This window comes from Chiloscyllium plagiosum, unplaced genomic scaffold (assembly GCF_037043375.1).
Source record: "Chiloscyllium plagiosum isolate Xiang-an unplaced genomic scaffold, Cpla_swu_hap1 HiC_scaffold_41, whole genome shotgun sequence".
Lineage (NCBI taxonomy): Eukaryota > Metazoa > Chordata > Chondrichthyes > Orectolobiformes > Hemiscylliidae > Chiloscyllium > Chiloscyllium plagiosum.
The window spans coordinates 8,188,036-8,215,868 of record NW_028270179.1 but is presented as its reverse complement, the minus strand read 5'-3'; the positions used below and the strand labels follow the sequence as shown (position 1 = coordinate 8,215,868).

The 27,833-nt window shown below is 42.3% G+C and overlaps 1 protein-coding gene across 1 annotated transcript in view; it reads right to left on the bottom strand.

Annotated features, from left to right (window-relative positions):
- Window positions 1-22,221, bottom strand: part of LOC148138140 (uncharacterized) — an 84,955-nt gene extending 62,734 nt beyond the window's left edge. The window contains 4 exon segments of the mRNA XM_087981825.1: window positions 8,552-8,601; window positions 11,886-13,044; window positions 16,233-16,388; window positions 21,974-22,221. Coding sequence (XP_087837951.1) covers window positions 8,552-8,601; window positions 11,886-13,044; window positions 16,233-16,388; window positions 21,974-22,221 — 1,613 coding nt within the window.
- Between the last annotated feature and the right edge of the window lie 5,612 nt (window positions 22,222-27,833).

Below are 27,833 nucleotides of genomic sequence, written 5' to 3'. Positions count from 1 at the left end.
ATATGTTAGTGAGTGGGTCAATTCACTCAGTCAGGCAGACAGAGTGTCCATTTACTCAGTGCATGTGTCCATTCAGTCAGTCAATCAGTTCGTGCATTCACTCAATAGGTCAAACAGTGCGATCATTTATCAGTCGCTGCATCCATTCTGTCTGTCAGTCAGTCGGTCAGAGCATACATTAATTCAGTGCATCCATGTAATCAGTCAATCAACAATGCATCCATTCAGTCTGTCAGTGCGTCCATTGAGTCAGTCGGTGTGTTCATTGAGCCACTCAGTGAGACAGTGTGTCCAGTCAGTCAGTCTGTCAGTGTGTGCAGTCAGTCAGTCAGTCAGTGCGACTATTCAGCCAGACAGTCAATGCGTTTCATCTGTTATTGAGTCAGTGCGTACAATGAGTCAGTCAATTAGTCAGTGAGTTCATTAAGTGCGTCAGTCAGTTAGTGCGTACATTCAATCAGTCAGTCAGAGCGTGCGTTCACACAGTCAATGCGACGATTCATTCAGTCAACAGTACGTCTATTCAGTCAGTGAGTGGGACCATTCAGTCAGTCAGTCAGACAGAGCGTCCATTTACACAGTCAGTGCGTCCATTTTGTCAGTCAGTCAATGTGACCATTCAGTCAGTCAGCCAGTGCATTCTTTTAATAAGCCAGTCAGTGCAATCATTCAGTTAATCACTGCAGCAGTCAGTTAGTCGGTCAGAGTGTACTACACTCAGTGCGTCCACTCCGTCAGTCAGTACATCCATTCAGTTGGTCAATAAGACAGTGTGTCCAGTTAGCCAGTCGGTGCATGCGGTCAGTCAGTCTGTTCAGTCATTTATTGAATCAGTGTATACATTCAGTCAATCAGTGCAATTATACAGTGAGTCAGTCAGTGAGCGCATTCAGTCAGTGGGTCAACTCAGTCAGTCAATTAGTTAGTGTGTTCATTCAATAAGCAAATCAATGCCGTCTTTCAGCCAGTCACTGCGTTAATTCAGTCAGCCGTTCAGATCGAATGTTCACTCAGTGCGTCCATTCAGTAAGTTAGTCAGCATGTGCATTCACTTAGTCAGTCAGTGTTTTTATTCAGTGAGTAAGTCGGTCAGTGCGTGCATTCAAACAGTCATTCAGTGTAGTTCCATTCTGTCAGTCAGTCAGTGCACTTATTTGGTCAGTCAGTCAGTCAGTGCGTCCATTCAGTTAGTCAGTCAGTGCGTCCATTGAGTCACTCTGTCCATCCGTCCATTCAGTTAGTCAGTCAGTCAGTGCGTCCTTTCAGTTAGACAGTTATTAAATCAATGCATCCATTTAGTTTGTCAGTAATCAGATAGTGCCACCATGCAGTCTGTCATTCCATCAGTCTGTCTATTCACTCATTTAATAAGTGCATTTATTTAGTCAGTCAATCAGTCAGTATGTCGGTGCCATTCAGTCAGTAAGTGCGTCCATTGACTCAGTCATTCAGTCAGTGCATCGATTCGATTCGTCACTCAGTCCGTCCATCCATTCAGTCAGTGTGTCCAGTTAATTATTCCGACTGTCAATACGTCAGTTCGGACAATCAGACATTGCATCCATTCAGTGAGTCACTTAGTCGGTCAGTGTGTCTATTCATTCAGTCCATCATCAGTGTGTTCATTCGTTCATACAGTCAGTGCTGTCAATCACTTAATCCATTCAGTCAGTCAGTCATCGCCTCGATTCAGTCAGTCAGTCAGTATGTCAGCGCATTCATTCAGTATGTTAATCAGTTAGTGAAGACAATCAGCCAGTCAGCCAACCAGTTAGAGTTTCCATTCAATCAGTCAGAATGACCATTCACTTAGCGAGTGCGTCCATTTGGTCAGTCAGTCAGTCAGTGCGTCCATTAATTCAATCAGTCAGTCACGGCATCTCGTCATCATTCAGACCATCAGTGCGTCCAGCCAGTCAGTATGACTGTCAGTCCGTTAATTTAGTCAGCGTCCATTCACTTAGTCATTTCGTCAGTACGTCAATTACGTCAGTCATTTAGTCAGTCTGTCAGTACGTCCATTCATCCAGTCAGTCAGTACATTCGTGCTGTCAGTCAGTGCATCCAGGCAGATGGTCAGTTGTCAGTGCACCCAGTCAGTCAGTCTGACAGTGCATGTGTCCGTCAATCAGTCATTGAGTTAGTGCGTCCAATCGTTCAGTATGTTAATTAGTCAGTCAGTTAGTGTGTCCAGTAAGTCCGTCAGTCAGTGCGTTAGTTCTGTCAATTAGTCGGTCAGTGATTTCATTCAGTCTCTCATTCGGTCAGTGCACACATTCAGTCGTTCAGTCAGTGCATTTTTTAAGTCCGTCAGTCAGTCTCTCATTGCGTCCATTCAGTCAGTTCGTCTGTTCGTCAGTCGGTGCACTCAGTCGGTCAGTCTATGCGTTCATTGAGTAAGTCAGTCATTGATTCAGTATACCCATTCGGTCAGTCCATAGTTCAGTGCATCAATCGAGTCAGTGACTGCACATTCAGTACGACATTGAAAGCGTCAATTAGTCCGTCAGTGCAAGCGTTCATTCAATCATTCAGTCGGAGCGTCTCGGCGTCTCGTCATCAGACAGACAGTCAGTGCGTTCAGTCAGTTAGTACGAATGCCAGTCGTTGGTCAGATAGTCAGAGTCGATTCACTCATTCAATCAGTGTGTCTATTATGTCAGTTAGTCAGTCAGTCTGCCAGTGCATACATTCAGTTAGTCAGTGCCATTATTCGTTCAGTCAGTATGTCTATGCTGTCAATCAGTGCGTCCATTTTATTAGTCAGTCAATCTATCAGCGAGTTGGTCCATTCAGTCAGGAAGTCAGAGCGTCCATTCACTCAGTAAGTACATTCATTCAGTCAGTCAATCAGCTGGTGCGTATATTCAGTCTGTTATTGAGTCTGTGTCGTCATTCAGTCAGTCACTCTCTCAGTTTGTGCCTTCATTCAGTATGCCATTCGGTCAGTGCGTCCACTCATTTATTCTGTCAGTGCATTCATTACGTCTGTCAGTCAGTCAGTCTGTCATTGCATCGATTCATATCCATTTCAAGAATGAATTTGGAATTTACTGAGTTATTGCCTGTAAACACAAAATGCTGATCCACAAACACTTCAAACTCTTGACCGGTATTAATACTCACATCTACCTGTAACTCTATCACATTCCTCGTAGTACGATCTATGTATTGGCATAAAACGTCTCCTCGACGTATTTTATACCTTGTCCCCATTGAATCCTATCACATGAAGACAGTCTCAATTTATGTTAGCAAAGTTGAAATGCTCCCCAACTGCAACATAATCCTCTCACACATATTTGCAATTGATTGCATATCTGCTCATGTGACTCTCTTCAACTTTTGGGAGATGTGCTGTCGAATTACAGGCATGTATATGAAATTTATTTTATTTCTACTCTCTAGTTTTAAACTCAAGTTGTAAGTAATTTCTCGACATTTGAACATACCCCTACCCTCCAAATAATGTTTTTTTGCTATCGGTTAAGGTAATATAAGAGTTGGTCGACTTTCCATGAAGGAAATGGTACAAAGACAAACCACTCCCTTGATGTATTACGATTCCTTGGACTTGGATTACATAATTGTTGATCGTGGCTGATTCCATGAAACTTTTTACACTCGAAACTATCTGCCAAACCTTCGTTTGTCTTGGAGAGAGACGAAAATAACTTCAACACAAACAGAAAGTCTTGCTGAGATTCAGCAGTTTTGACAGCATATGTGAAGAGAAAGCAAAGTTAATGTTTCACTTCAGTAAATCCTCTCTATTTCTCCGAATGAGTTCTGAAGAAGAGTGAAGGTGCTTGTTAGTTCCCTCTGCATTGCATATACACTCTCTGGGCGAGCTCCTGAATTACTCAAGCACCTCTATAATTTTGTTTTAGAATTCCAGCATCCGTAGGTCTTACTTTTATTTACAACAGAACCGCTTAACTGAGTCAGAAGTTCCCTACGTGCTATGGTCCCTTCATAAAATGGCATTTCCAAGCGATGAAATGCACTCCAGATACACTTGTAATAATTGACAGATCGGTGTATTCTGAACGCGGGTGCTGAGTTTGCCTTTTAGAGACACCTGAACTCTTCAGGAAACAAGCCCCAACCCACGCCTTATGTACTTTTCTTTTGAACGTTATTTTTCAAATAAATTGTGACACTCCCCTGGCGCAGTTTGAAATTGAACCTGGATTTCGTGGTGCAGTGGTAAAGCTGCATACATGTCTGGTTTTCTTATGTCTGAGAAGTGGTTTGGGAAATGTCCAAGCAGCCACAGCTGAAAAAGGTCCCGACGTGAAAATCATATTTAATTCAGTTCAAAATGAAGAAACACCAGGTTATAGGCCAACAGTTTTAATTGGAAACACACTAGCTTTCGGAGCGACGCTCCTTCATCAGGTGATAGTCAACTGATGAAGGAGCGTCGCTCCGAAAGCTAGTGTGCTTCCAATTAAAACTGTTGGCCTATAACCGGGTGTTGCATTATTTTTAACTTTGTACACCCCAGTCCCGCACCGGCATCTCCACATCATGACAACTTGAATTCAGACTTGGATACATGAGAAAGTGGAATAAAGCAATAATTTGCTCGTTTTATTGTTTATAAATGACTTGGATGAGGAAGTGGAAGGATGGGTTTGTCAGTTTGTCGATGAAACGAGGTTTGCTGGAGTAGTGGATAGTGTAGAGGCTTGTTGCAGGTTGCAACGGGACATCAACAGAATGCACAACTGAGATGATTAGCGGCAGAGGGAGTTCACCTGGAAAGGTGCGAATTGATTCATTTTGGAAGATCGAATTTGAATGTAAATGCAGGTTTAACGGCAGGACTTTTGGCAGTGTGGAGAAACAGAGGGATCCTGGAGTCCATGTCCATAGATCCCTCAAAGTTTCCACCCAAGTTGATTGGGAAGTTAGGAAGTGGCATGTTATGTTGGCTTTCATTAGCAGGGGGAGTATGTTCAGGTGCCGCGAGGTTATATTGCAGCTTTATAGAGCCGTGGTTAGACATCACTTGTAATAATGCATTCAGGTCTGCTCACCTCATTATTGGAAATATTTGAAAGCTTCAGAGAGGATGCAGAGGAAATTTACCAGTTTGAATAGCAATGAAGGAGAAGTCGATGGGCATTGGCGGATAATCAATATGTGCCGCCGACAATCATTGGATCAGGTTGTAATGAAAGCTCTGAATTATGACTTTGCATTTCTGTCCCATTGCAGTGCATGATATTGTGGAACAGAAGACTTCCTGTGAGTGCAATCAGCAACCTTAGCTTTACGAGCACCAAGCTCGAATCATCATTTAAACTTTATCTGTCACCTCTATTCTTCCTGCCAGATGCATTACCGCACATTTCTCCATATTATATTAAATAAATATGGAGAACATTTGAAGTTCAGGTTGATGAATGGCAATTTCTATACATACAGACAAAGACAGACGCCACTTTACCGGGGATAACACACACATCAGAATACAGGCGAAAAGAAGATACGCATGAGAATTCTTAGAGACGTGACAATCTTAACAGATCTCTATGCATAAACACATCGATTTAGATTTATCTACCTTCTCTTTCAAATAGAACTGAAAATGTTATCACTCGCCTTAAGAAACTAAGGATTATACACAGAGAGGCGAAGCATACCACCAGCGCTTTATTGAAGACTCTCACGGATTACTTTACATAGTTTGGTGATAAAACGTCTGAAAACAAACATTCCAGCTCAGCGAGCTAACTTACATACTTATTGTGTTTAATCTACAAAATGTTTTCCCCCTTAATTGGCCCGTGTGTGAGTTCTGCTTAATATTTATGTCTTTCTCATAAGTTGCCAATTTGTTTGCATCATCTATCTTAGTAGTTTCACTTTCCACATCCATATCAGCAAAGTCTGATTCAGTTGGAGTCGTCACAGGGCCAGGGACTCGGGTTTGATTGCATCCTCGGGCTTCTGCTGTGAAGAGTTTGCAGATTCTCCTCGTGTCTGTGTGGGTTTCCATGGGGTGCTTGGCTATACTCCCAGAACGCAAACGTGTGACGTTTAGGTGAATTTGACAAGCTGCATTGCCTATATTGTTCAGTGTGTAGGTTAGGTGCATTAAACAGGAGTAAATGCATAGTAATAAGGTCGGAGAATGGTTATATGTGGGTTCTTCTTCGTAGGGTCAGTCTGGACTTGTTTGCCCAATTGGCCTGCTGTCAAACTATAAGTATTCTATCATTCTAGGATTAACATTGTCAATAATTGTGTTCAGAAAAATGATCCCGGTGGCAACCAAACACTTGCAGGCTGAAACCCTGAAAACGTGCATTCGCCCACCCCCACCCCCGCACCCCCCCCATGCCCTCACTGCAAATCTGTCCTGTGGTATTTCGCCAAGTGTCTATAAACATGTAAAATGAGCCCAGGTGTATGTTCTTCAGTGTCCACGCGTGTTCCACAATTCAATATGACGAGAAATGAGCAACCTAGTCAGTACCCTGTCCCCACCTCTTTTTTTTGCCATAAATTACTTTCACTTTAAGAACTTTCCATATCTATTTCCTGAAAATATTCAATGTTCTGGCATGAACTACTTTCTGTAGTGGATAGTTCTACAAGTACCCTACTCTCTGTGTGAAAATATATCGTCTCATCTCTGTCTAAGCACCGTAACCTGTAATCTTAGGCCATGAACCTTATTTTCAGATCTAACAAATTTTCCTGCAGGAATCCTACGGACTGGTCTTGAGTTCTAGTGTTTACACCTATTTACACTTTATAACGGTGTGGTAGTATGGGAACAACTGGAATATGAAACAGCTCCGTAACACACAGGGAGTATTAACAGATGACAACAGTCACCGTCGTTTACTTGAACAGTCAGTGGTGATCTATATTTCCATCTCGGTATTTGTTCTGTTACACACGTTTTTGCAGCGAATGAGGTTATGTGAAACAGTTTGTTTCAAGCTTGCAATTATCATCAGTTGCTGTGGATCCGAACGTTGTCGCTGGAAGATTTCCATATTGTGTTTAAAAAGCCATTTCTTTCAATGGATGTTCCATAGTGTCGGTGGGAAGATATTCTCCGCGGTTAGATGGATCCTTTATTCTGGAAAGACAGAGATGGAGCGAGAAAGAGATAGACAGAGATTAGAATCTGGGAGCAAGAGGCTGGAACTTCAAATAAGTGTACACAATCTTACAAGAAACTATTGGAAAGATCCTCCAAGAGATGTGAATCTGGGAACAACGGATTGGAGCATTCCTTCAACAGAACAGAATCTGTAACCCATGGACTTGATATCTCCAAGTCCTTTCAAGAGTCTATCCTGATATCTTTTCATTGTATGATCACCTCTCATTACGATTTAAAGTACAATAACTGCTTTAGATTATTGATTTTTATTGCTATATTACTATTGGTTTCGTTGGAGTTTCTGGGAAGTCACTCCATTCCATCATTGACTGTAAAGCTACATTTAGGTTATGAGCCTACTTTCAATTGTTCACTCCCCACACTCCATGCCGCTGTCCCTTTTCCTTTGTTGAACTTCTGTATCCGGATATTGGAGGTGGAAACAGTTTTGGAAGCACAGAACATAGAGCATAGAATATATCATATTGCAGCACAGTCTTTAAACTACCATGTCGGGTCTAACATGACGCCAAATTGAATTAATCCAATCCTCTTTTCTGCCTTTAGTACATATCTTTCTATCATGGCATCTTCATGTTTTTGTCTCCGAGACCCTTAAACTCCCTACGTTATCAGACTCCATCACTACCACTGGAAGAACTATCCAGAAGTCCAGCACTGACTATCTCAAATACATGCGCTTCTCAGCTCATTTGAACTTGTTCGCTCTCACCTTAAATGCACGGGCAAAGAAATTGAACTCTGATAATAAAATTCGGACCGTGTGCCCTATCTATGTAAATCATTATTTTAAAGGCTTCCATCAATTCTCCCCGAGCCTCCGCCTCTCCAAAGAAACAAATCCGAGGTTTTTCAGTCTCCGCTTATATATCATATCCGTTAATCCAGGAAGTATCCTGAAAAGCCTCTCTTACAACCTTGGCAAAGCATCTGCAACCTTCCTGTGATGCGGCGAATACTATTGAATGCAACAGTTCAAGACTGGCCTCTGTCTCCCGCGTCCATCGAGAAAAAGACCGTTCCACCACTGCCTTCTTTCTTCTATGAGCAAGCCAACTCTCGAACAAACTATCGTCGACCTAATGCTTTTTTAATCTTCTGTTTGAGCCTACAATGAGGAACATACTCTAAAACCTAACTAAAATCAACGTAGACAACTCCCACTACTTCACATCGATCACCTTCGACATCTCCTGGAAAAACTGCAATCATTTTTATCAGGCATGTCATATCCAGCACAAAGCCCTGCTCACTCGTCCGAGTTAAACCATTCTTTGCCTAATACGCGTAAAATATATTGCTAAGCAATCCATCCAATAGCTACCCAAGCAACCATGCACGTCTTACCAGTAAACCCTATTTACCTTGAAGAAAAGAGAAAGAACATTAGCTACTCACCAATCCCCTGTGATATCTACAGAAGCTAGCGAGGATATAAAGATCTTGGTCTGCAAAGTTCATGAAGAAATTATTGAATGTGTATAGCGCCAATGTCATGTATCAATGTTCATTCCTCACTCTGTAAAACTTGAGTCGTATCTGCCTTTGGCAATCAAATGTGCGAAGATCAGACTTGCCCACATCGGAGCAGAATGCAACGCATGTTCCTTAAAATCTGGTTCAATTTCCACTTCACTTTTAAGTTTCAAAAAGTTTAATTCCATCATTCCCTATTCTGTTTCAGATTGACACTCGATCTAGAGGAAAAGGCAAATGAAAAATCAGTCCTTGCCTTCGGTTCCACCATTCAGCATTCTACACATATACTTTGAACCCTTCTGCCCGAACATCTTAATGTAACTCCATCCTGAAAACATTCACTACTTTGGCCTGAACCTCTTTCTGTGGCAAAGGCTTCCACGGGCTCAACACTCTGCGTGAAGACGTTTGTCCTCATGTCAGTCCTCCACTTCATCCTTAGACTGTGACAATCTGGAATCCCCGAATATCAGTAACATCCTTCATGCGTTTCCCTTTCTTATTCTGATTTACATTTTGTAGATATCTATCAGGTAATTCCCCTTTCCCACCCATTTCTCTAATGTCTAGTGAACGCAATCACGCCATCTCAGCAATTAGTCTAACACAGTAAGTTCACACCCACTTCATAGAACATTACACATCGAATAATACGGGCTCTTCAGCCTACAATGTTGCGCCGAGCATTTATCTTTAACTAAAATAAACCTAAATTGCACACCCCTCCATTTACTCCCGTCAATTTGCTTGTCCACCAGTCGCTTCAATGTTCCTAATGTCTCTGACTCTAGTGGAACCCCTGGCAGGACCTTTCACACACCCACCACTTTCTGCTTGACATAAAACTCTGACATCTAATGTATGTCTTCCTTCAACAGCTTAATATTATGACCCCTCGAAATACTCATGACTGGCATTGGTAAAAGTCTCTGGACGTCGACTCTGTCTGCACCTCTCAAACCTTACACATCTCGACCAAGGCTCCTCTCTTTCTTCTTCTCTTCTGCGTGAAAAGCCCTAATTCTCTTAACCTCTCGTCATAAGACATGCCCTCCAGTCCAGCCAGAATTCCTGTAAATCTCCTCTGGAGACGCTCTAAAGAATCTACATCTTACCTACAATGATTCGAGAAGAATTGAACATAATATTTGAATTGTGGTGTAACTATTCGTGAGGCCAAGCCTGGAGGTGAATTGCTATTTTATTTCTGATCAAAAGATTCTGCTGATGTTTCGTCACATCGGAAAAGGATTATGTTCAAATAGATTGCAGACGTTGACTGTTAATATTGTCAGTGCCTGGGAATTAGTCCCAGCCAGTCGCGAAATCTGCAGATGGCAAATGTTACACGGTAACAGGAACCTTGGGGATGAGTCAGTCAGTCTGTCACTGAGTCGTCAGAATAATATTTTGGCGTTGGACCGTGTTTACTGCAAGAAGGAATTTGATTTTTCATCCTTGATTACTTGCAATCACTCGTCTAAGCACATTAACTGATCTTCAGAAGCTCAGATAATGAAAAACAAAGTCAAACATCCGAGTGCTTTTATCTTCGTGAAATGTGAAGTATTTTCTAAATGTCACTATAGAGCAAAGCAATAACGAAACTCCCACTTACGGCTCTGAAATACCCCATCATGAAATCAAATTAAGTAGTGTCAAGTGTTGTTATTTTATTTTATCTGTACCTTACCTGCTTCTTTTTCCTTCTTTTTTGTGTGAATGACAACAGGAAAGATTCATATATCGTGTGGTGGGAGGGGAGATTAAATAACGGTTGGAAATAGTAAAAGAGAGAAATAAAAAGACTTTGGACAGATAAAGGAGTCTTTAATAGTCAATCTGGGAAAATAATTAGCTGCTATGGGGCCTATTAATGGCTAGAAATCAGACGTGAGTGGTAGCAGACCATGTGTTTATACAGTCTGGTGTGTGGGTTTGGGTAAAGAGTTGTGCAAAATATCTTGCGCCCGAAAATTGTTGATCTAGATACTATGCCCAAGAAGCTGCATCGTTCCCAAGCGGAAAATGGGGTGCTGGTCTTCCAGCTTACTTTGGACTTCACTCGATCAAGTTTGAGACAGAGATCTATGCCAGAAAATACATTGGTGTGTTGAAGTGACAAATAACGGAAAGTTCAGGCTCATTTTTGGGGGTAGAGCTTAAGTGTTCTGAGAAGCAGTCACAGAGGCTGCATTTTCTCTCCCCAAAGTAGAGGAGACCGGATTGTGAACAGGAATAGACTAGATAGCAAAAAAGGCAGGAAATGAGCTGATTCACCTGGAAGGTAGGTTTGCAATCTTAGATAACCAAAGGAGAGGCATTAACCAATCGTTCAGGCATTGCATCTTCTGGGAAGATGTGCCTCTGAGAACATTTTGGGATTGAAGGAGGAATGGACCAGGGTTTTCCAGAACGAATGGTCCTTGCTCACAAGCGAGGGTAGGGAAAATGTTTCTGATTGTGGTATTCTGCCAGAGGGAACGGAAGTGGCGACGAATCGTCCTCTGGATGTGGATATACGTGGGATAGTCGTCAACGGGAACTCCATCATGGTTGTTTAAGGGAAGAGGGTGTTAATGACTGACGTGTGGGAAATGTGGTTGGATCTAGCTAACGAGTCCGATAAGTACATTGCTGGAGATTCCTTGGATAAAGTGACGACTGCAGATGCTGGGGATCAGAGTATAAAAATGTGTTGCTGCAAAAGCGCAGCAGCTCAAGCAGCATCAAAGGAGAATCGATGTTTCTTGCATAAACCCTTCTTCAGGAATGAGGAGGGTGTGCCAAGCAGGCTAAAATAAAAGGTAGGGAGGAGGGACTTGGGGGAGGGGCGTTGGGAATGCGATAGGTGGAAGGAGGTTAAGGTGAGGGTAATAGGCCAGAGAGGGGGTGGGGGCGGAGAGGTCGGGAAGAAGATCGCAGGTCAAGAAGGCGGTGCTGAGTCTGAGGGTTGGGACTGAGAAAAGGTGGAGGGAAGGGAAATGAGGAAGCTGGAGAAATCTGTATTCATCCCTTGTGGTTAGAGGGTCCTAGGCGCAAGATGATTCGCTCTTCCTCCAGGCGTCGTGTTGCCATGGTCTGGCGATGGAGGAGGCCAAGGATCTGCATGTCCTTGGCGGAGTGGGAGGGGAAATTAAAGTGTTTAGCCACAGGGCGGTTGGGTTGGTTGATGCGGGTGTCCACATCGGGTGGCAGGGTGGGAAGAGGTGTAATCGAGGTAGCTGTGGGAGTCAGTCGGTTTATAGTATACATCTGTGTTGAGTCGGTCGTCCGAGATAGAGACAGAGAGGTCTAGGAAGCGGAGGGAGGTGTCTGAGACGGTCCAGGTAAATTTGAGGTCGGGGTCGACGGTGTTAGTTAAGTGGATGAACTGTTCAACCTCCTCGTGGGAGCACGAGGTAGCGCCGATACAGTCATCAATGTAGTGGGGGAAAAGGTGGGGCGTGGTGCCAGTGTAGCTGCGGAAGTTGGACTGTTCCACATATCCAACGAAAAGGCAGGCATAGCTAGGGCCCATGCGGGTGCCCATGGCTACTGCTTTGGTTTGGAGGAAGTGGGAAGATTGGAAGGTGAAGTTGTTAAGAGTGAGGACCAGTTCAGTCAGTCGAAGGAGAGTGTCAGTGGAAGGGTACTAGTTGGTTCGGCGGGAAAGGAAGAAGCTGAAGGCTTTTAGGCCTTCGTGATGGGGGATGGAGGTGTCCAGGGACTGGATGTCCATGGTAAAGATAAGGCGTTGGGAGCCAGGGAAGTGAAAATCATGGAGGAGGTGGAGGGTGTGGGTGGTGTCCTGAACGTAGTTTGGGAGTTCTTGGACAAAGGGGGACAGGGCCGTGTCAAGGTATGCAGAAGTGTGTTCGGTGGGACAGGAACAGGCTGAGACAATGGGTCTGCCGGGGTTGTCAGATTTGTGGATTTTGGGCAGGAGGTAGAAAGGGGCTGTACGCGTTTGTGGGACTATGAGGTTGGAGACGATGGATGGGCGATCCCCTGATGTGATGAGGTTATGGATGGTCTGGGAGATGATGGTTTGGTGGTGAGAGGTTGGGTCATTTTCAAGGGAGCAGTAGGAGGAGGTGTCCGCGTGCTGGCATTTAGCCTCAGCCATATAAAGATCGGTGCGCCAAACTACCACCACGCCTCCCTTGTCTGCCGGTTTGATAGTGAGGTTGGGGTTGGAACAGAGGGAGTGGAAAGCTGCACATTCCGAGGGTGAGAGGTTGGAGTGGGTGAGAGGGTTGGCGAGGTTGAGGCGTTCAATGTCACGGCGGCAGTTGGTTATGAAGAGATCGAGGGCGGGTAAGAGGCCAGCACGGGGTGGCCAGGTGGATGGGGTGTGTTGGAGGCGGGAGAAGGGGTCGTCAGAGTTTGGGCAGGAGTCCTGGCTGGAGAAGTAGGTGCGGAGGCGATTCCTCGGTTCAGAAAGAAAGGGTACATTTCGAAGATGCCCTTATCGACATTTGCATATTGAGAGCATTTGCGATGGAGATGTAGGAACTGCGAGAATGGAATATAGTATTTGTAGTCACCAGGATGTGAATGTATATATCATAACGAAAGCTATGGGAGTCAGTGGGTTTGCATTCGATATTGGTGGCCAACCTATGAGCATAACGAGAAATAGAGACGTCGAGAACGGGAGGGGGATTTCGAATATGGGCCTCGTGAATGTAGACGTGAGGTGGAAATTGGAAGTGAAATAACTAAGTTATTTTTTCAATTCTGAATGGGTAATAGAAACAGCATAAATAATGCCATCGATTCTCATAGAATCAGGTGATGACCAGTTTAAACTGAAACAAGGAATTTTCCAAGTAGGCCACAAAGAGTTAGCGATAATAGCGGCATATGTGGTACCCAAGATAATCCTTCTGTTCTGAAGAAAGTGAGTGAAGCTGACAGCGATGTTGTTCAGGGTGCGGGTAAGCTGGGCCTTGTTGGAAGTGGTCGTTGATGGGGATATTTCAGGCCTGTCTTGAATGAAGAAATCAAAAGCCCCAGGACCACCTCAATCGTGGACGAATGTGTAAAGGTTTTGTGCACACTTGGTAAAACCGCATTTAACAAAGGCATGGATAGTAAATGTTCAAAAGGATTCGGGCCTCGTCCAAAAGAAAAATGGGGTTCGTGCAAATGGACACTTCTGTCAGAATCACTCAGTTTGTGCTGAATGGCCTGTCTCTATGCGGGAGGATTTTATGACACTATCACTCTGTGGCTGGAGCCCACGAAGGATAAATTCTGAAACTGGCTTGAAGTGTCAGAAGAATCGTGGGTGTAATTGGGAAGTGGGAACATTTCAAGTTGAGGTTGAAGAAGATGAATACTATCGGACTTTGGCAGGCAGAATCAATAGGTCGAAGTGGGAACTCATCCTTTTACGTTTGCTGTCGATTCGTTTCGGAACAAAGTTTTCCAAATCAAACCTATTCCGACTCCTTTTACACACCTCTAGAGCAAGTAAACATGATCCAGGGGCAGGTGTCCAAACACTGCCCCAGAGTTGTGCCTGTGAATTCTAATTAATCTCTATATGTTGATCCTTATCATGTCTCTGCGTGTTTACTCAGCACATTTATTGAAGTAAACAATATTTTTCGTGTCAAAGTTTCGGAATAATTAATCTTGTGAACCAGTGAAACAATCTTGCATTCTAATATCGGTTTTTGCTTAATTTTTCTGGTGTGATAACGCTGTTCTTTAATGATTCCGTGTATATTTGGACTGCCTTGTTGCCCCTAACAGACAGCTGTCTGCGTCAGTTCACAACGTTTTTTGTATTGTTATTAACATAGCTCACAGAATTATTTCTCATTTGATTCAAGTGTTGTGATATTTACTTTCTCATAGCAAACTGAATCACAGTTTATAGTCTTTCACAAAATAAAATGTTTACATGCTCGCAATGGTAACCACAGATGTATGGGTTCTGATCAAGCATGTAATACTATATTACATCTTCAGTTATAACTTTCCTGTATCATTTGTGTCCTTTACGCCTCTTTGCAGACTAATCATGCACATTAATGCTGTCAGTCCGGACTTATCTGCTGGACGCATTGTCGCCCTCACTTTTGTTAATAATTGGGCCGGAACCCCCAAAACGTTTTTGAGCAGATAATCCAGATGGTAACTTTACTCCTTGTTTCGCTACGTGTATAGTGGATATTACCAGTGTAAATTAGTTGGGTTGAATTCCGAGTTTTATACAAACAGCAAAATCAAAGAAACGTTTTCAGTTGCTGTGGTTCTGTTCGCCGAGCTGGAAGTTTTTGTTGCAAACGTTTCGTCCCCTGGCTAGGCGACATCATCAGTGCTGGGAGCCTCCTGCGAAGCGCTTCTTTGATGTTTCCTGGACCCAATATACCAACCACGACAGCGGACAGCTGAAACCGACAACCGGAAGCGGCAGGGACAGACCACTATAAACACCGGAGGAAACATCAAAGAAGCACTTCGCAGGAAGCTCCCGAGCACTGATGATGTCGCCTAGCCAGGGGATGAAACGTTTGCAACAAAACCTTCCAGCTCGGCGAACAGAACCACAACATCGAGAACCCGAACTACAAATCTTCGCACAAACTTTGAAAACGTTTTCAGTTTTCAAGGAGAGAGAGAAGTCCAGCAGCGTTTCACACTTCCCCTGCTGTAAGTGAACTGATTAAACTTCTGAACAGAAACAAAAACTAATCTACACGAAGGCTAGCTATGCAGCGAGCTTGCCATTTCCCTTTGATTATGCGGGTTTTTTTAAGACATGAAAGACTTAAGGTGGAGATACTATCTTTCGGGTAAAGAAAAAGGACCCAAAGAACATATCAAGCTTCAGACATGATGGAGCCTGGCCAATTACACTGTCTCTTAAAAAGAAAAACTCGAATGAATTGAAAACTTGTAACAGAACCAGTATTGTGACACCTGCTCCCCTAAAAAGTAGCATCAATATCAAAAGATAGGTTCATTGTTAAAAAGCCCGAAGAACGTTTTTTAGAAATGGTTAATACTTTAAACACACGTATATATTAGGTACAAACAATGACTGCAGATGCTGGAAACCAGATTCTGGATTAGAGTTGTGCTGGAAAAGCATAGAAGTTCAGGCAGCGCTCGAGGAGCAGGAAAATCGACGTTTCAGGCAAACACCCTTCACTAGGAACACGTATACATTCACTAACTATAAACATGCAACATGAATAACTACATTCGGATTCAGTCTGTGGTTCTCCCACGACCGAGCATATCAATGTCTCACTCGAGTGTCGACAATGCATCGGTGATCACGTTTTCCTCACCTCCCACATGGACAATTTTAAAATTGAACGGTAGTAATCACAAGCCCCATCAAAACAGTCACGCATTTGTGTCATTCAATTCCTCCACAAGCTTTAATGTGTTCTGATCAGTCTATACAACTGTCTCAGGTATGTTGCTGGTAATATAAACACTGAAATGTTGCAGTGCCAACACCCTGCTAAATGTCTCTTTGTCAATCGCCAAATATTTCTGCTGATGCACGTCCAATTTCCTGGCAAATTAACCTATGAGTTTATTTTTTAATCTTCTTGCCATCTTCCTGCAGGAGCATAGCATTAACACCCACATCGCCGACTTGAAAAGCTTTGGGTAATCAAGTACGGCTCGTACCGGGGCAGTGGTTAAATTAGTCATCAGGCAGTCAAACGGCTTCTGCCAGTCCACTGTCCACTGAAACGCCTTGCCTTTCTTTCGTATTTCAGTGAGTAGAGCTGCCACACTGCTAAAGTATGGCAAAAAATTTACATAACATCCACTCAGTCCTATGAGCCCTCGTACAGCTCGGTTTTGTCGTTAGTGTGTGGAATTCCCAATTGCTCTGGTTTTTCTCCTGGAGCCATTTGTCCATGTCCAATAGCATGGTTCGGGAAGTTGAGTTGAGCTTCGGCAAATTCACTTTTAGTTTTATTTAATCACCAAACCTGTCTTCCAAATTCGCGCAAACAAGACTGTTAAATGATCTAAATGTTCCTTCCATGAGTGACTAAAAATCACCACATAATCAATGTGGTAACACAGTTGGGCAATCCGCCAATGATTTTATTAGTTAGTTGCTGAAATGAGGCTGCAGCTATTTTCATACCTAATGGTATGAACTTAGAGTGACACAGTCCATTTGGCGGTACAAAAGCTGAAATGGTGTTTACTCTTTCTGATAGCAGCATCTGCCGATAACCTTTGAGCAAGTTCGTTAGCTCGAGTTCGTTAGATGGGTCGGTGTTTGTCAAATGTATGCAGGAGGGTTTCCTGACACAATATGTAGACAGGCCAACAAGAGGTGAGGCCATACTGGATTTGGTTCTGGGTAACGAACCAGGCCAGGTGTTAGAATTGGAGGTAGGTGAGCACTTTGGGGACAGTGACCACAATTCGGTGGCTTTTACTCTAATGATGGAGAGGGATAAATGTGCACTGCAGGGCAAGAGTTATAGCTGGGGGCAGGGAAATTATGATGCGGTAAGGCACGACTGAGGTTGCGTGGATTAGAAAAGTAGGCTTCAAGGCATGGGCACAATTGACATGTGGAGCTTGTTCAAGGAGCAACTATTGAGTGTCACTGATAAGTATGTACTAGTCAGGCAGGGAGGAAAGGGTCATGTGAGGGAGCCGTGGTTTAATAAGTATTTGGAATCCCTTGTTAAATGGAAGAGGTTGGCCTATGTAAAGATGAGGCGTGAAGGTTCAATTGGGGCGATTGAGAGTTATTAGGTAGCCAGGAAAGATCTGAAGAGAGAACTAAGAGCAGCAGGGAGGGGACATTAAAAGTCCTTAGTTGGTAGGATTAGGGAAAACCCTAAGGCTTTCTATAGGTATGTAAGGAATAAAAGAATGACTAGGGTAGGAATAGGTCCAGTCAAGGAGAGTAGAGGGAAGTTGCGTGTGGAGGCTGAAGAGATTATGGAGACACTGAATGAATACTTTTCGTCAGTATTCATTCAGGAACAGGACATTGTTGCCGATGTGAATATTGAGTCACAATTAATTAGAATGGACGGCTTTGAGGTATGGAGGGAAGAGGTGTTGGAAATTCTGGAAATGGTGAAAATAGATAAGTCCCCTGGGCCTAATAACATTTATCCTAGGATTCTCTGGGAAGCAAGGGAGGAGATTTCAGAGCCATTGGCCTTGATTTTTATGTCCTCGTTGTCTACAGGAATAGTGACAGAAGACTGGAGGATAGCAAATGTGGTTTCCTTGTTCAAGAAGGGGAGTAGGGATAACCCTAGTAACAATAAGCCGGTGAGTCTCACTTCTGTTGTGGGCAAAGTCTTAGAGAGAATTGTAAGCGATAGGATTTGTGAACATCTGGATAGGAATAATGTGATCAAGGATAGTCAGCATGGTTTTGTGAAGGGCAGGTCGTGCCTCACAAACCTTATTGAATTCGTTGAGAAGGTGACTAAGGAGGTGGACGAGGGTAAAGCGGTAGATGTGGTGTATATGGATTTTAGTAAGGCGTTTGATAAGGTTCCCCATGGTAGGCTACTGTAAAAAATACGGAGGTATGGCATTGAGGGTAGGTTGGAGGTTTGGATTAGGAAATGGCTGGCTGGAAGAAGACAGAGGGTAGTAGTTAATCGTAAAGGTTCATCTTGGAGTGCAGTTACTCGCAGTATTCCGCAAGGATCTGTTTTGAGACCATTGCTGTTTGTCATTTTTATAAATGACCTGGGTAAGGGGCTAGAAGGTTGGTTGAGCAAGTTTGCGGATGATACGAAAGTCGGTGGAGTTGTTGACAGTGAGGAAGGATGTGTCAGGTTACAGCGGGATATAGATAAGCTGCAGAGCTGGGCAGAAAGGTGGCAAATGGAGTTCAATGTCGGTAAGTGTGAGGTGATTCACTTTGGTAAGAGTAACAAAAAGATGGGGTACTGGGCTAATGGTCGGATACTTGGTAGTGTGGATGAGCAGAGGGATCTTGGTGTCCATGTACACAGATCTCTGAAAGTTGCCACCCAGGTAAATAGTGCGGTAATGAAGGCATATGGCGTACTGGCTTTTATTGGTAGAGGAATTGAGTTCCGGAGTCCTGAGGTCATGTTGCAGTTGTATAAGACTCTGATGCGGCCGCATCTGGAGTATTGTGTGCAGTTTTGGTCGCCAGACTATCGGAAGGATGTGAACGGGTGCAGAGGAGGTTTACCAGGATGTTGCCTGGTATGGTAGGAAGATCGTATGAGGAAAGGCTGAGGCACTTGGGGCTGTTTACATTGGAGAAAAGAAGGTTTGGGGTGACTTGATAGAGGTGTACAAGATGATTATGAGTTTCGATAGGGTTGACCATGAGAACCTTTTTCCACGTATGGAGTCAGCTATTACGAGGGGGCATAGCTTTAAATTAAGGGGTGATAGGTATAGGACAGATGTTAGGGGTAGATTCTTTACTCAGCGAGTCGTGAGTTCATGGAATTCCCTGCCAGTAGCAGTGGTGGACTCTCCCTCTTTATGGGCATTTAAACGGGCATTGGATAGGCATATGGAGGATAGTGGACTAGTGTAGGTTAGGTGGGCTTGGATCGGCGCAACATCGAGGGCCAAAGGGCCTGTACTGCGCTGTATTTTTCTATGTTCTATGTTCTATGTTCTAAGTCTAACTTAAAAAATTAACTTGCTTGTGCCACCTTTTCAATATAGTTTTGCAACCACTGAATTGAATATGCATCAGCCTTTGTAACGGCACTGCCATTGTGGTAGTCGCCAACTCTCCAGCTCTAATCAATCTTCTCTAAAATTTGGCACATAATCCAAATGTGTAGTCTGTGAAAGCTGACTAATCTCTCCTTGTTCAATGTTAATGGTCCTCTCACTTCATGCCCAAAAACTAATTCAAATGGAATGAATTTGGTCAGTTCATTTGGTGCCCCTTCAACTGGATAAAAAACACGATGGAATTCCGTTATTGCAATCATCGAGAAAACCCTGTCTATAAGCTCTCAAAATATGTTTTGATACCAGCTTTCCTTTGCAGCATCCGATTGTTTTCTGCTTAAGCTGCCCGTAAGTTGATTGAGTCGTTTGGATGTGAAGACTGTCACTTGATCCGACTGTATCTCTGTTGATAGTGCATACCTTGTAAACAAAATTGAGTCATTCCTCTGCAATGCTTTTAACTGTGATATTGCGTAATGGAATTGCCTCAGGAAATCTCATCGACACATTCACTACTTTTAACAAATATTGAGTCCCAGTTTTTGTTTGAGACAGGGAACCTACGCAATCAATCAAGACTCTTGTACACGTTTCTCAAATGCTGCAATAGATGTTAAAGGTGCAAGTTATATTATCTCCTGTCGTTTAGCAATTTCCTGACACGTGTCACACATCTGTCAAAATTCAGTTACATCCTTGTACATGCCAGGCCAGTAAAAATGACTTTGTATTTCAGCCTATGTTTTCCTCACTCCGAAATGTCCTTGAAGTGGTAACTCATGTGCCACTCGCACCATTTCTTTTCCGAAACAGCACTGCTAACACAATTTGATCAATCTCAGCTTATTTCTCAAATACTTTAAAAGGTGATGGTCTCCATTTCTTCAGTAAGACATAATTTTTCAGGTAATACCACACAGTATTGTGTATACGTCTTTTGATACTACCATTTAAAATTTTCTTCTTGCTGATGTAACTCAATGCGTTTTTTAGAGAAAAACATATTTTCATGACTATTTATTTGATCTTGATTTGTCCCAACCGTCTGATTTAACACCGTCTTTATTAATGCTACTTCATCTTCTTATTTATACTCTTTAATGCTTTCGCCTTCAATTGGTGACTTTGTGACCTCCTCACTCAGTAAATATTCCCAGATAAGAATCCTGCATTGCTTCAGTTGCTTGAGTGCCGAGTGACATTTCAATTACTGTAGGAAACATGCATACCAGTGAATCAGCGGTATCATTTACAAGGACAACTTGTATTCTTGGAGCCGAGAGTTTGTCTAGTTCTTCGACCACAAATTCTGCACTCTCCTCTGGACACTCTAACTTCGCTTTGCGTCATTGAGCTCATTTTGTCTGACCATGACTTCCTGTAACCAGTATCTTTTCGAGCAATAATCCTTCAGGAATATATATCTCCTCATCCGTCAGCACCGCAGACTGAGAGGATTCTGCGATCTTTAATAATGTAACATCGTTATCTGCTACTCCTCGCCCATCTGAATAAACTTAATGTTTCCAGGTGTATATTTTTTAAGCAGATCAGACAGTTGATCCTTCACTAACCTCTGATCAGCTTGTGCACTCTCATGCAACTTTCGACCTCTCACTGCGCTTTCTGTTAGCACTACCACAAACCTTCCAGGCTTATCCTGCTTTCCCACGTCTGGCTTTCCTGTGCTTCTCCATGTCCAACAACGCTGTGATTTCATTTGGCCCACTTTATTACAATGAAAACACCTGAGATTTTTACCTTCTTTGACCCATCAATTATATCCTTTTTATAGTATGGGAAGTTCTCCTTTTCATCTTCACTGAGGATTTCTGTTTTCCCCAAATTCTATCCCTCGTGGATTGAAATTAATTCGGATGTCAAACCGTGTTTTATTTGCAAACTCAGCGTCATCAGCTACTTCAGCTGCTAACCCTGTTAACTTTCTGCTATTCCACATAAGTTCACACAATGTCGGGCAGTGAATTTAAACTCCTTCAACGTTGTTGTCTCTCGAACTACTTCGTAATTTTGCTCTATTTTTAAAGCTCTTATCCATCTGTCAATTTACTTTGATTGATCCTTTCAAAATCAATATAGATTTGACCAGGGACTATCCTTAGAATCCAGAAACATTTCAGTCGGCATCTGATACAGGCTCACATGAACTTAAGATAGCTTTTTTCACCTCTTCATATTCCCTCTATACCTCTTCTGTTAGTGATGCAGATGGTTCTCTCGCAATAACTACTCGGTTTGTTTTCATCAACAGAACTTACAAGATCACTGTCCACTGCATTTGCTTTGCCACTTTTTGAAATGAGATGAAAATAGCTTTAACAATCTTTTCATCAAATTTAGGTGATGCTTGAAGATACTTAAACAGCTTCGCACCAAGCTTTTGACTATCAGGGACTCAACCTCACTCTCGGTCACTAAGTCTATCTTTATCGTTCATCTCCATTCTTTTCTGCTGGGTTCCATTCATATGTAGGCGAATGTAAGGTCTGCAGATGTTGGAGATCGGAGTCAAGGTTAGAGTGGTCCTGGAAAAACACAGCAGGCTAGGCAGCATCTGAGGTGCAGAAAAGTCGACTTTTCGGGCAGCGTGATGAAGGGCTCATGCCCGAAAAGTCGATTTTCCTGCTCTTCGAATACTGCCTGACCTGCTGTTCCTTTGCAGTACCATTCCAATCTTGACTTTCGTTTTTAATTGTCAATTTCTGCAGTTCAATCTCTATTTCTTTTACTTCCTCTTCTGCGAAAGCCCTTTGCTGTCTTTCGTTCTCTTCTGCTAAAGCCCTTTGTTCTTTTTTATTGGTCTCTTCTGACTTTAATCGTAACTGAAACTGTTTCATTTCTGCTGCCCTTCCCAGCTCTCTCGCCTCTAACTCAAGCTGATTCATTGGCAATTGAACTGTTGCAATCTCCACAGACTATGATGGCGTTTCCAGAAAATCCAAATGCTAAGCCACTGCTGAAATCATCTCATCTTTCCCCACGTTAGTAGGTATGTTGGTCCTCAGCTTGTCCAATAGTTCGCGCAGCTGGGTCACATCTGCCTTTTGTAAAACTCCAAGAAACTCCTGGGTAACTGACTGAGCCATTACTTCCCCAGCTATGTTTAAACCAACCAATTAACACCCGAAACAAAAGACAATAAGACCTACCAATCGTTGTTGAAATTCAGCAACCAACTTCCAACCTGTTTTTTACGACACCAGACCCCTAAAAACATTTTCAACCAGGTATCCCAGACTGCACAGTTTCTATTTATTTCGCTTAGTGTATAGTGGATATTCTCGGAGTAATTTAGACAGGTAGACCTCGAAGTTTTTTTTAAACACAAGATGTATTCACCAAATTATGGAATGAAACACAAAGAAAAGAAAACAGAATACTGGACAGCGTTTCCAATCCAACAGGGAGAATGTGGGAGCTGCAGATACTGGTGAATAGAATTAGGTGTATGGTGCTGGAAAAAAAACACAGCAGGAATCTGATGAAGGGCTTTTTCCCGAAACGCCGATCTTCCTGCTCCTTTTCCAGCACTACAATCTCTGATCGAATTCAACCCCGACTTAATGATGCTGTTCCGAAAATACTTGCAACAGTCGGAACACATACACACACACACACACACACACACACACACACACACACACACACACGCACAAACACGCACGCATCCCTCAACACAGAGTAAATTCAAAGACTGGCTTACTGTTTGCAAGGAGATAGAGAAGTCCAGCAGCATTTCACAAAGCTCCTGCTGTGACTGAACTGATACAACTTCTGAACTGAACAAAGAACCCGAATCTACTCGAAGGTTAGCTATTCAGCTAGCTGTCTACTCCCCTTTGATTAGTTCTTTTTTCTAAGACATGGACGTCTTAAGCTAGATGTATTGTCATTCAGAGTAAAGAGAAAGGCCTAACTGAAGCCTTAAAACTTCAGATATGCTGGAGCTTGGCCAATTAGCCCTGTCTCCCTTAAACAAAACCTTGTTACAGAAACAGAACTATAACACATTTGACCGGTTTGTAGTGATTTGCTGTCAGAACTATCAAAACTATTTGTGTACCAAAAGAATTGCAATTCTGTTGCTAATAGTCATCACAGGTATAATTGCATCGAATAAAATGTCATTTTATTTTGTTTTGAACCTAAGAAATTAACCAGCAAAGTAGAGTGAGGTGGCCAGGTAAAAACAACTTTTTCCTGGTTGCTGCCCGTGTAAAGTGTGTCTAACTTTGTAGCGCCAGAGAGACTTGCCTGACCTTTACGCTGGTTACCTTATATTAATTAGTTAACTGCTCAACGTATTGTCCTGCACTAGACAGTGGAACTTCAAAGATCAAAGTGACTCATGAATGGAGACCCACAGAAAGCCCATCCTTTTGTTACGGTATATGTCAAGAAGATTTTTCTTAGTCTAGTTGACAATTGCCATGAGTTTAGGTGTTCCCAAACTGACGAACATCGGTTATTACAAAGGCAAGTACACAAAACCAAAAATAATCGCTATTAAAGTTTCAGATGACTTGAAGCTTTTGAATTGTTTTCGAAATCCTTGTGTTTATGCAGTGACAAAGACCAAATTCAGAACAGTGTTGAAGAATATGGCGAAATCACTGTGGATGTTAATTTGGAGTTAAGGTCGACAGATGTTTGTGAAATGAATTCAACGCTACAAATGGTTCTGTACAATAAAGTTTCATTTATCACCTTTTTTCATTAGAAAACTTCCTTGTCTCTCTGAAATGAAACATTATTCATCTCAATATTTTCACATCTTGGATTCCCCACAGCACCTTAGAAATGGGTATTCTTTTAAGATTTCCGGTTTCTTTGTTGAGAAAAGACAAGCTACTCCAGTATATACAACATATCCTGAATTCAGAGATCTACAATAACGCGATGATTATGGATTTGAGCATTCATATGCAAAACAAAGGATTCCAGTGCAGTCACCGAAATTCGAGGACGTGTATTTGAAGCCATCATTCAAATTTTGTACAGTTCTCAACAATATTATGATATGTCCAAATCCTTTGTTAATTTTCTTTGACACTACCGTAATGGCACGTTATGAGAGAGAGTCCATCAATGAGAAACCTGAAAAAACTCATTTCACAGGATAGAACTCATTTGGTTGAAACAGCCGACGCTGATTCCATCGATGCAGCACATAACTTCTTTATTCTTAGGCATTTATTTCCACTGGAGAGTCGCACTCATTACATTTATTGTCATTAGCAATCGCGAATAGTACAGCGGCGTCTTCAGTTATATTATGAATAAATAAAATGATATAAAAATTCCGCATGTCTGGAAGTATCTGCGAAGTGAAGAAACAAGTAATTATTTCGAGGGACTGAGACTCTTCTCCCGAACTTGAATAACTTTATTATTTTTTCTCTTCACCTATTATGAAATAAATGGCTAACAATGCTGTAGTTAACGCTCACATCACCTTATTAAGAAGTCTGTTTCGCGTAAGTTAACTCTAATCCAAAAGAAACAACACCAGAAATTCTCATAAAATCAAATTTATGTAAACGATTTGCTAATGCAAACAGAACTTGCTGCAGGAACTGAATAGTTCTGGCAGAACCTGTGGAGAATTAACAAATAATGTTGGCACCAATTACTTTTCGTCAAGGGATAACCAGCTGAAGATTTCCACAATCTGAAAAGCGAAAACCAAAGACAAAGTTGTCATCATCTGTGCTGCTTTCTAACTCGATCAAGTCAACACAATGCTCAGTGGGGAAACAACGTTAATTCCAAATTCAACAAGCCAGATAGAGATAAATTCACAATTTGTGTTTATCCATCTTTTATTTGACTGGCTCAGTCTGCAATAAGCGTGGTAAAACTGAATGTAAGTCTAATCGGTCTCTTAAATTTTTTCAAAATTTTGGAAGAGTGAAAGGTGGTAACTTCTCCTCTTACCTTCGTGATTACCACATGTACGAATTAACGATTGGAAATTCTTGAAGAAATTTAGAAAGAAGCAAGTTGAGAGGAAACGTGAATGTATAAATGTTGATGGATTGTGAACTACTTTGACACAAAGTGTTTCAAACATGGAATTCGACTGCATTTTCAAGCATAAGAAAATGAATGGAGGCTTGGACACATTAACAGGTTTATTGATTCATTTGCAGCAATTGAAGTATTCAATTGTTATCTGTGGACCAGTTTAGACAAGTTCATTAACCCGCATTATATAAAAACATTGTACAGAATGTATGTGCCAATGACTGGATGAGCACTTGTTGTTCAGATTGCACCAGAAGGCAAAGTGAGGACGGCATTTACCTTCACGAAAAGAAATCAGTGAAACACAGTTGCTTTTTTTCTTTAAGAATGGCCATTTTCCCAGTTTTTTCCCATTTGTCTCATTGCATTCAAATTTCCCAAAGATAATTGGCCTAAGAAGGGTCAGTGAACTTGAGACTTTTACATATCTCCACAGATGCTGTCAAATGTGTTGGAGGTTTGTAGCATTCTTTGGTTTACCGTGTTCCAGTTGAGATCATTATCCTTTGTGATGACTTTGCCCTCTTACAAAGCATGTTGGGCACTTTTTCCCATTCAGGCTATGAAAGCAGTTCTTAGCCATAGACTTCAGAAGTATATTCAGTTATCAATTTCAAGAACCAAGATGTCAATGTGGACAGAACTTCCAAACAAATTCCTATAGTCAGAACGTTCCGAAGAAATGACATGTTATTCGGTTTATTAGATTGTAAATTACCCTCACCTGCATTGGGATCATTTGTACAAATCCTTCGGAAGAAAGGGAACCAGAATTTTGTAACCATTCCAAATAAACTTTATAGGTGGAAATATTCATATTTATCTACATGCATATGGGGATGCTGCTGCATTTCTACGTAGTCTTAATTTTCGGTCTCCCCTGCTAGCTCCCCCGTGGCTCATATAGTAATCCAGATTTTGTTACCTTTGAGAATCTGTTTTCTGAAATGGAGAATCGTATGCAGTATTCTCTCACTTGATGTTAGCCGACGCACCAATTAACCAGATAAGTTGAAAAGTGCTTCAATCGTGAATGGGGAAATGAATGGGAAAGAAAACCTAGAAGCATTTCAAATGACCATGATCATTTATAGCGTGGCACATGAGAGAGTGGTCGACCAAAATCTTAAATGTGTTAGTTTTTGGAAGAGTGCTCATTCAGTTTCAGTTACCCAAACTCGAATGGACATGTGGCGAACTTCCTCTAATTTTGTGAGAAAGAAACTGATGTTAAATGCTCTTCAGTCTCGGTCAAATTTCTGAGCCTTCAATCCATTTTAATTCGGATTCTTCCGTGTTTTCCTGATGTTACTATTTAATGATTTCACCGTCACCCACACATATTAGTGGCCAGCGGAGCATGCAGGAGAACCCGGCCTCATAGCAAAGGGGAGAATTAGAAAGACACAGAAATACAATGCTAAGAAAAATGAACATCGTCTCTCTGTACATCATCTCTGTCAATTTTATCCTGTCCAGGTCAACGTTAATGGTGAATTATGCATGAGCGTATTGTTTACAATGCTATACTTTGTATATACATTACATTGCGCAGGAATTTGTGGAAGCGAGTTTCGCAAAATGGAGACCTGTGACCGTGATGTTTCACATTGATCCGTTCTGGGAACACTGTTGTTTGTGATATGCAAAAATGATTTAGAAAAAAATGTAGGTGATGTGATTTGCAAGCTTCAAGGTAACACGAAGATTGCTTGTTGAGCAGTTAGTGAAGTGGCCTGTCAGAGAATGCAGCCGAGTGTAGGGGCTGGGAAATTTGGCAGTGAAGTAGCAGATGGAGTTCAATCTGGGCATGTGCAAAGCGATGCACTTTGGATGAATAAAATTCAGGAACGAAATATGCAATATATGGAAACTTCATGATGAAAATTGATATACAGTAACATCTGAGTGTTCAGGTCCATTATTCACTGAAGGTGGCGCCGCAGGACAACAGATTGGCCAAGAGGGCATCCTTTCCTTCATCGGAGGCGTATTGATAACAAGAGTTGGCAGGTCATCATAGAGTTCCATGAGACTTTGGTTCGGCCATATTTGGAATACTGCGTACAGTTCTGGTCACCACATTATCTATATGACGTGTATGATTTGGAGAGGGTGCAGAGGAGATTCAGTCGGAAGTTGCCTGGTGTGGATATGGAGAGAGATGCCTGTGGACAGATATCGATCAGATTAAGATTATTTTTATTGGAAAGTTTGAGGTTGGTGGTGGTACGTAACTGGTGTCTACAAAATCACGAGAGGTACAGACATGGTGGATCGAAGAAGCTTTTTTCCCCAGAGTGGAGGACTCAATTCCAAGGGGTCACGTGTTCACATTCAGAGGGGCAAGTTCAGAGGAGATATATGTGGAAAGCTGTTTATGCATAGAGTAATGAGTGCCTGGAATACGTTGCCAAGCAGAGGTGGTAGAGGCGTGTACAGTAGCGTCATTTAAGATGTATCTAGACAG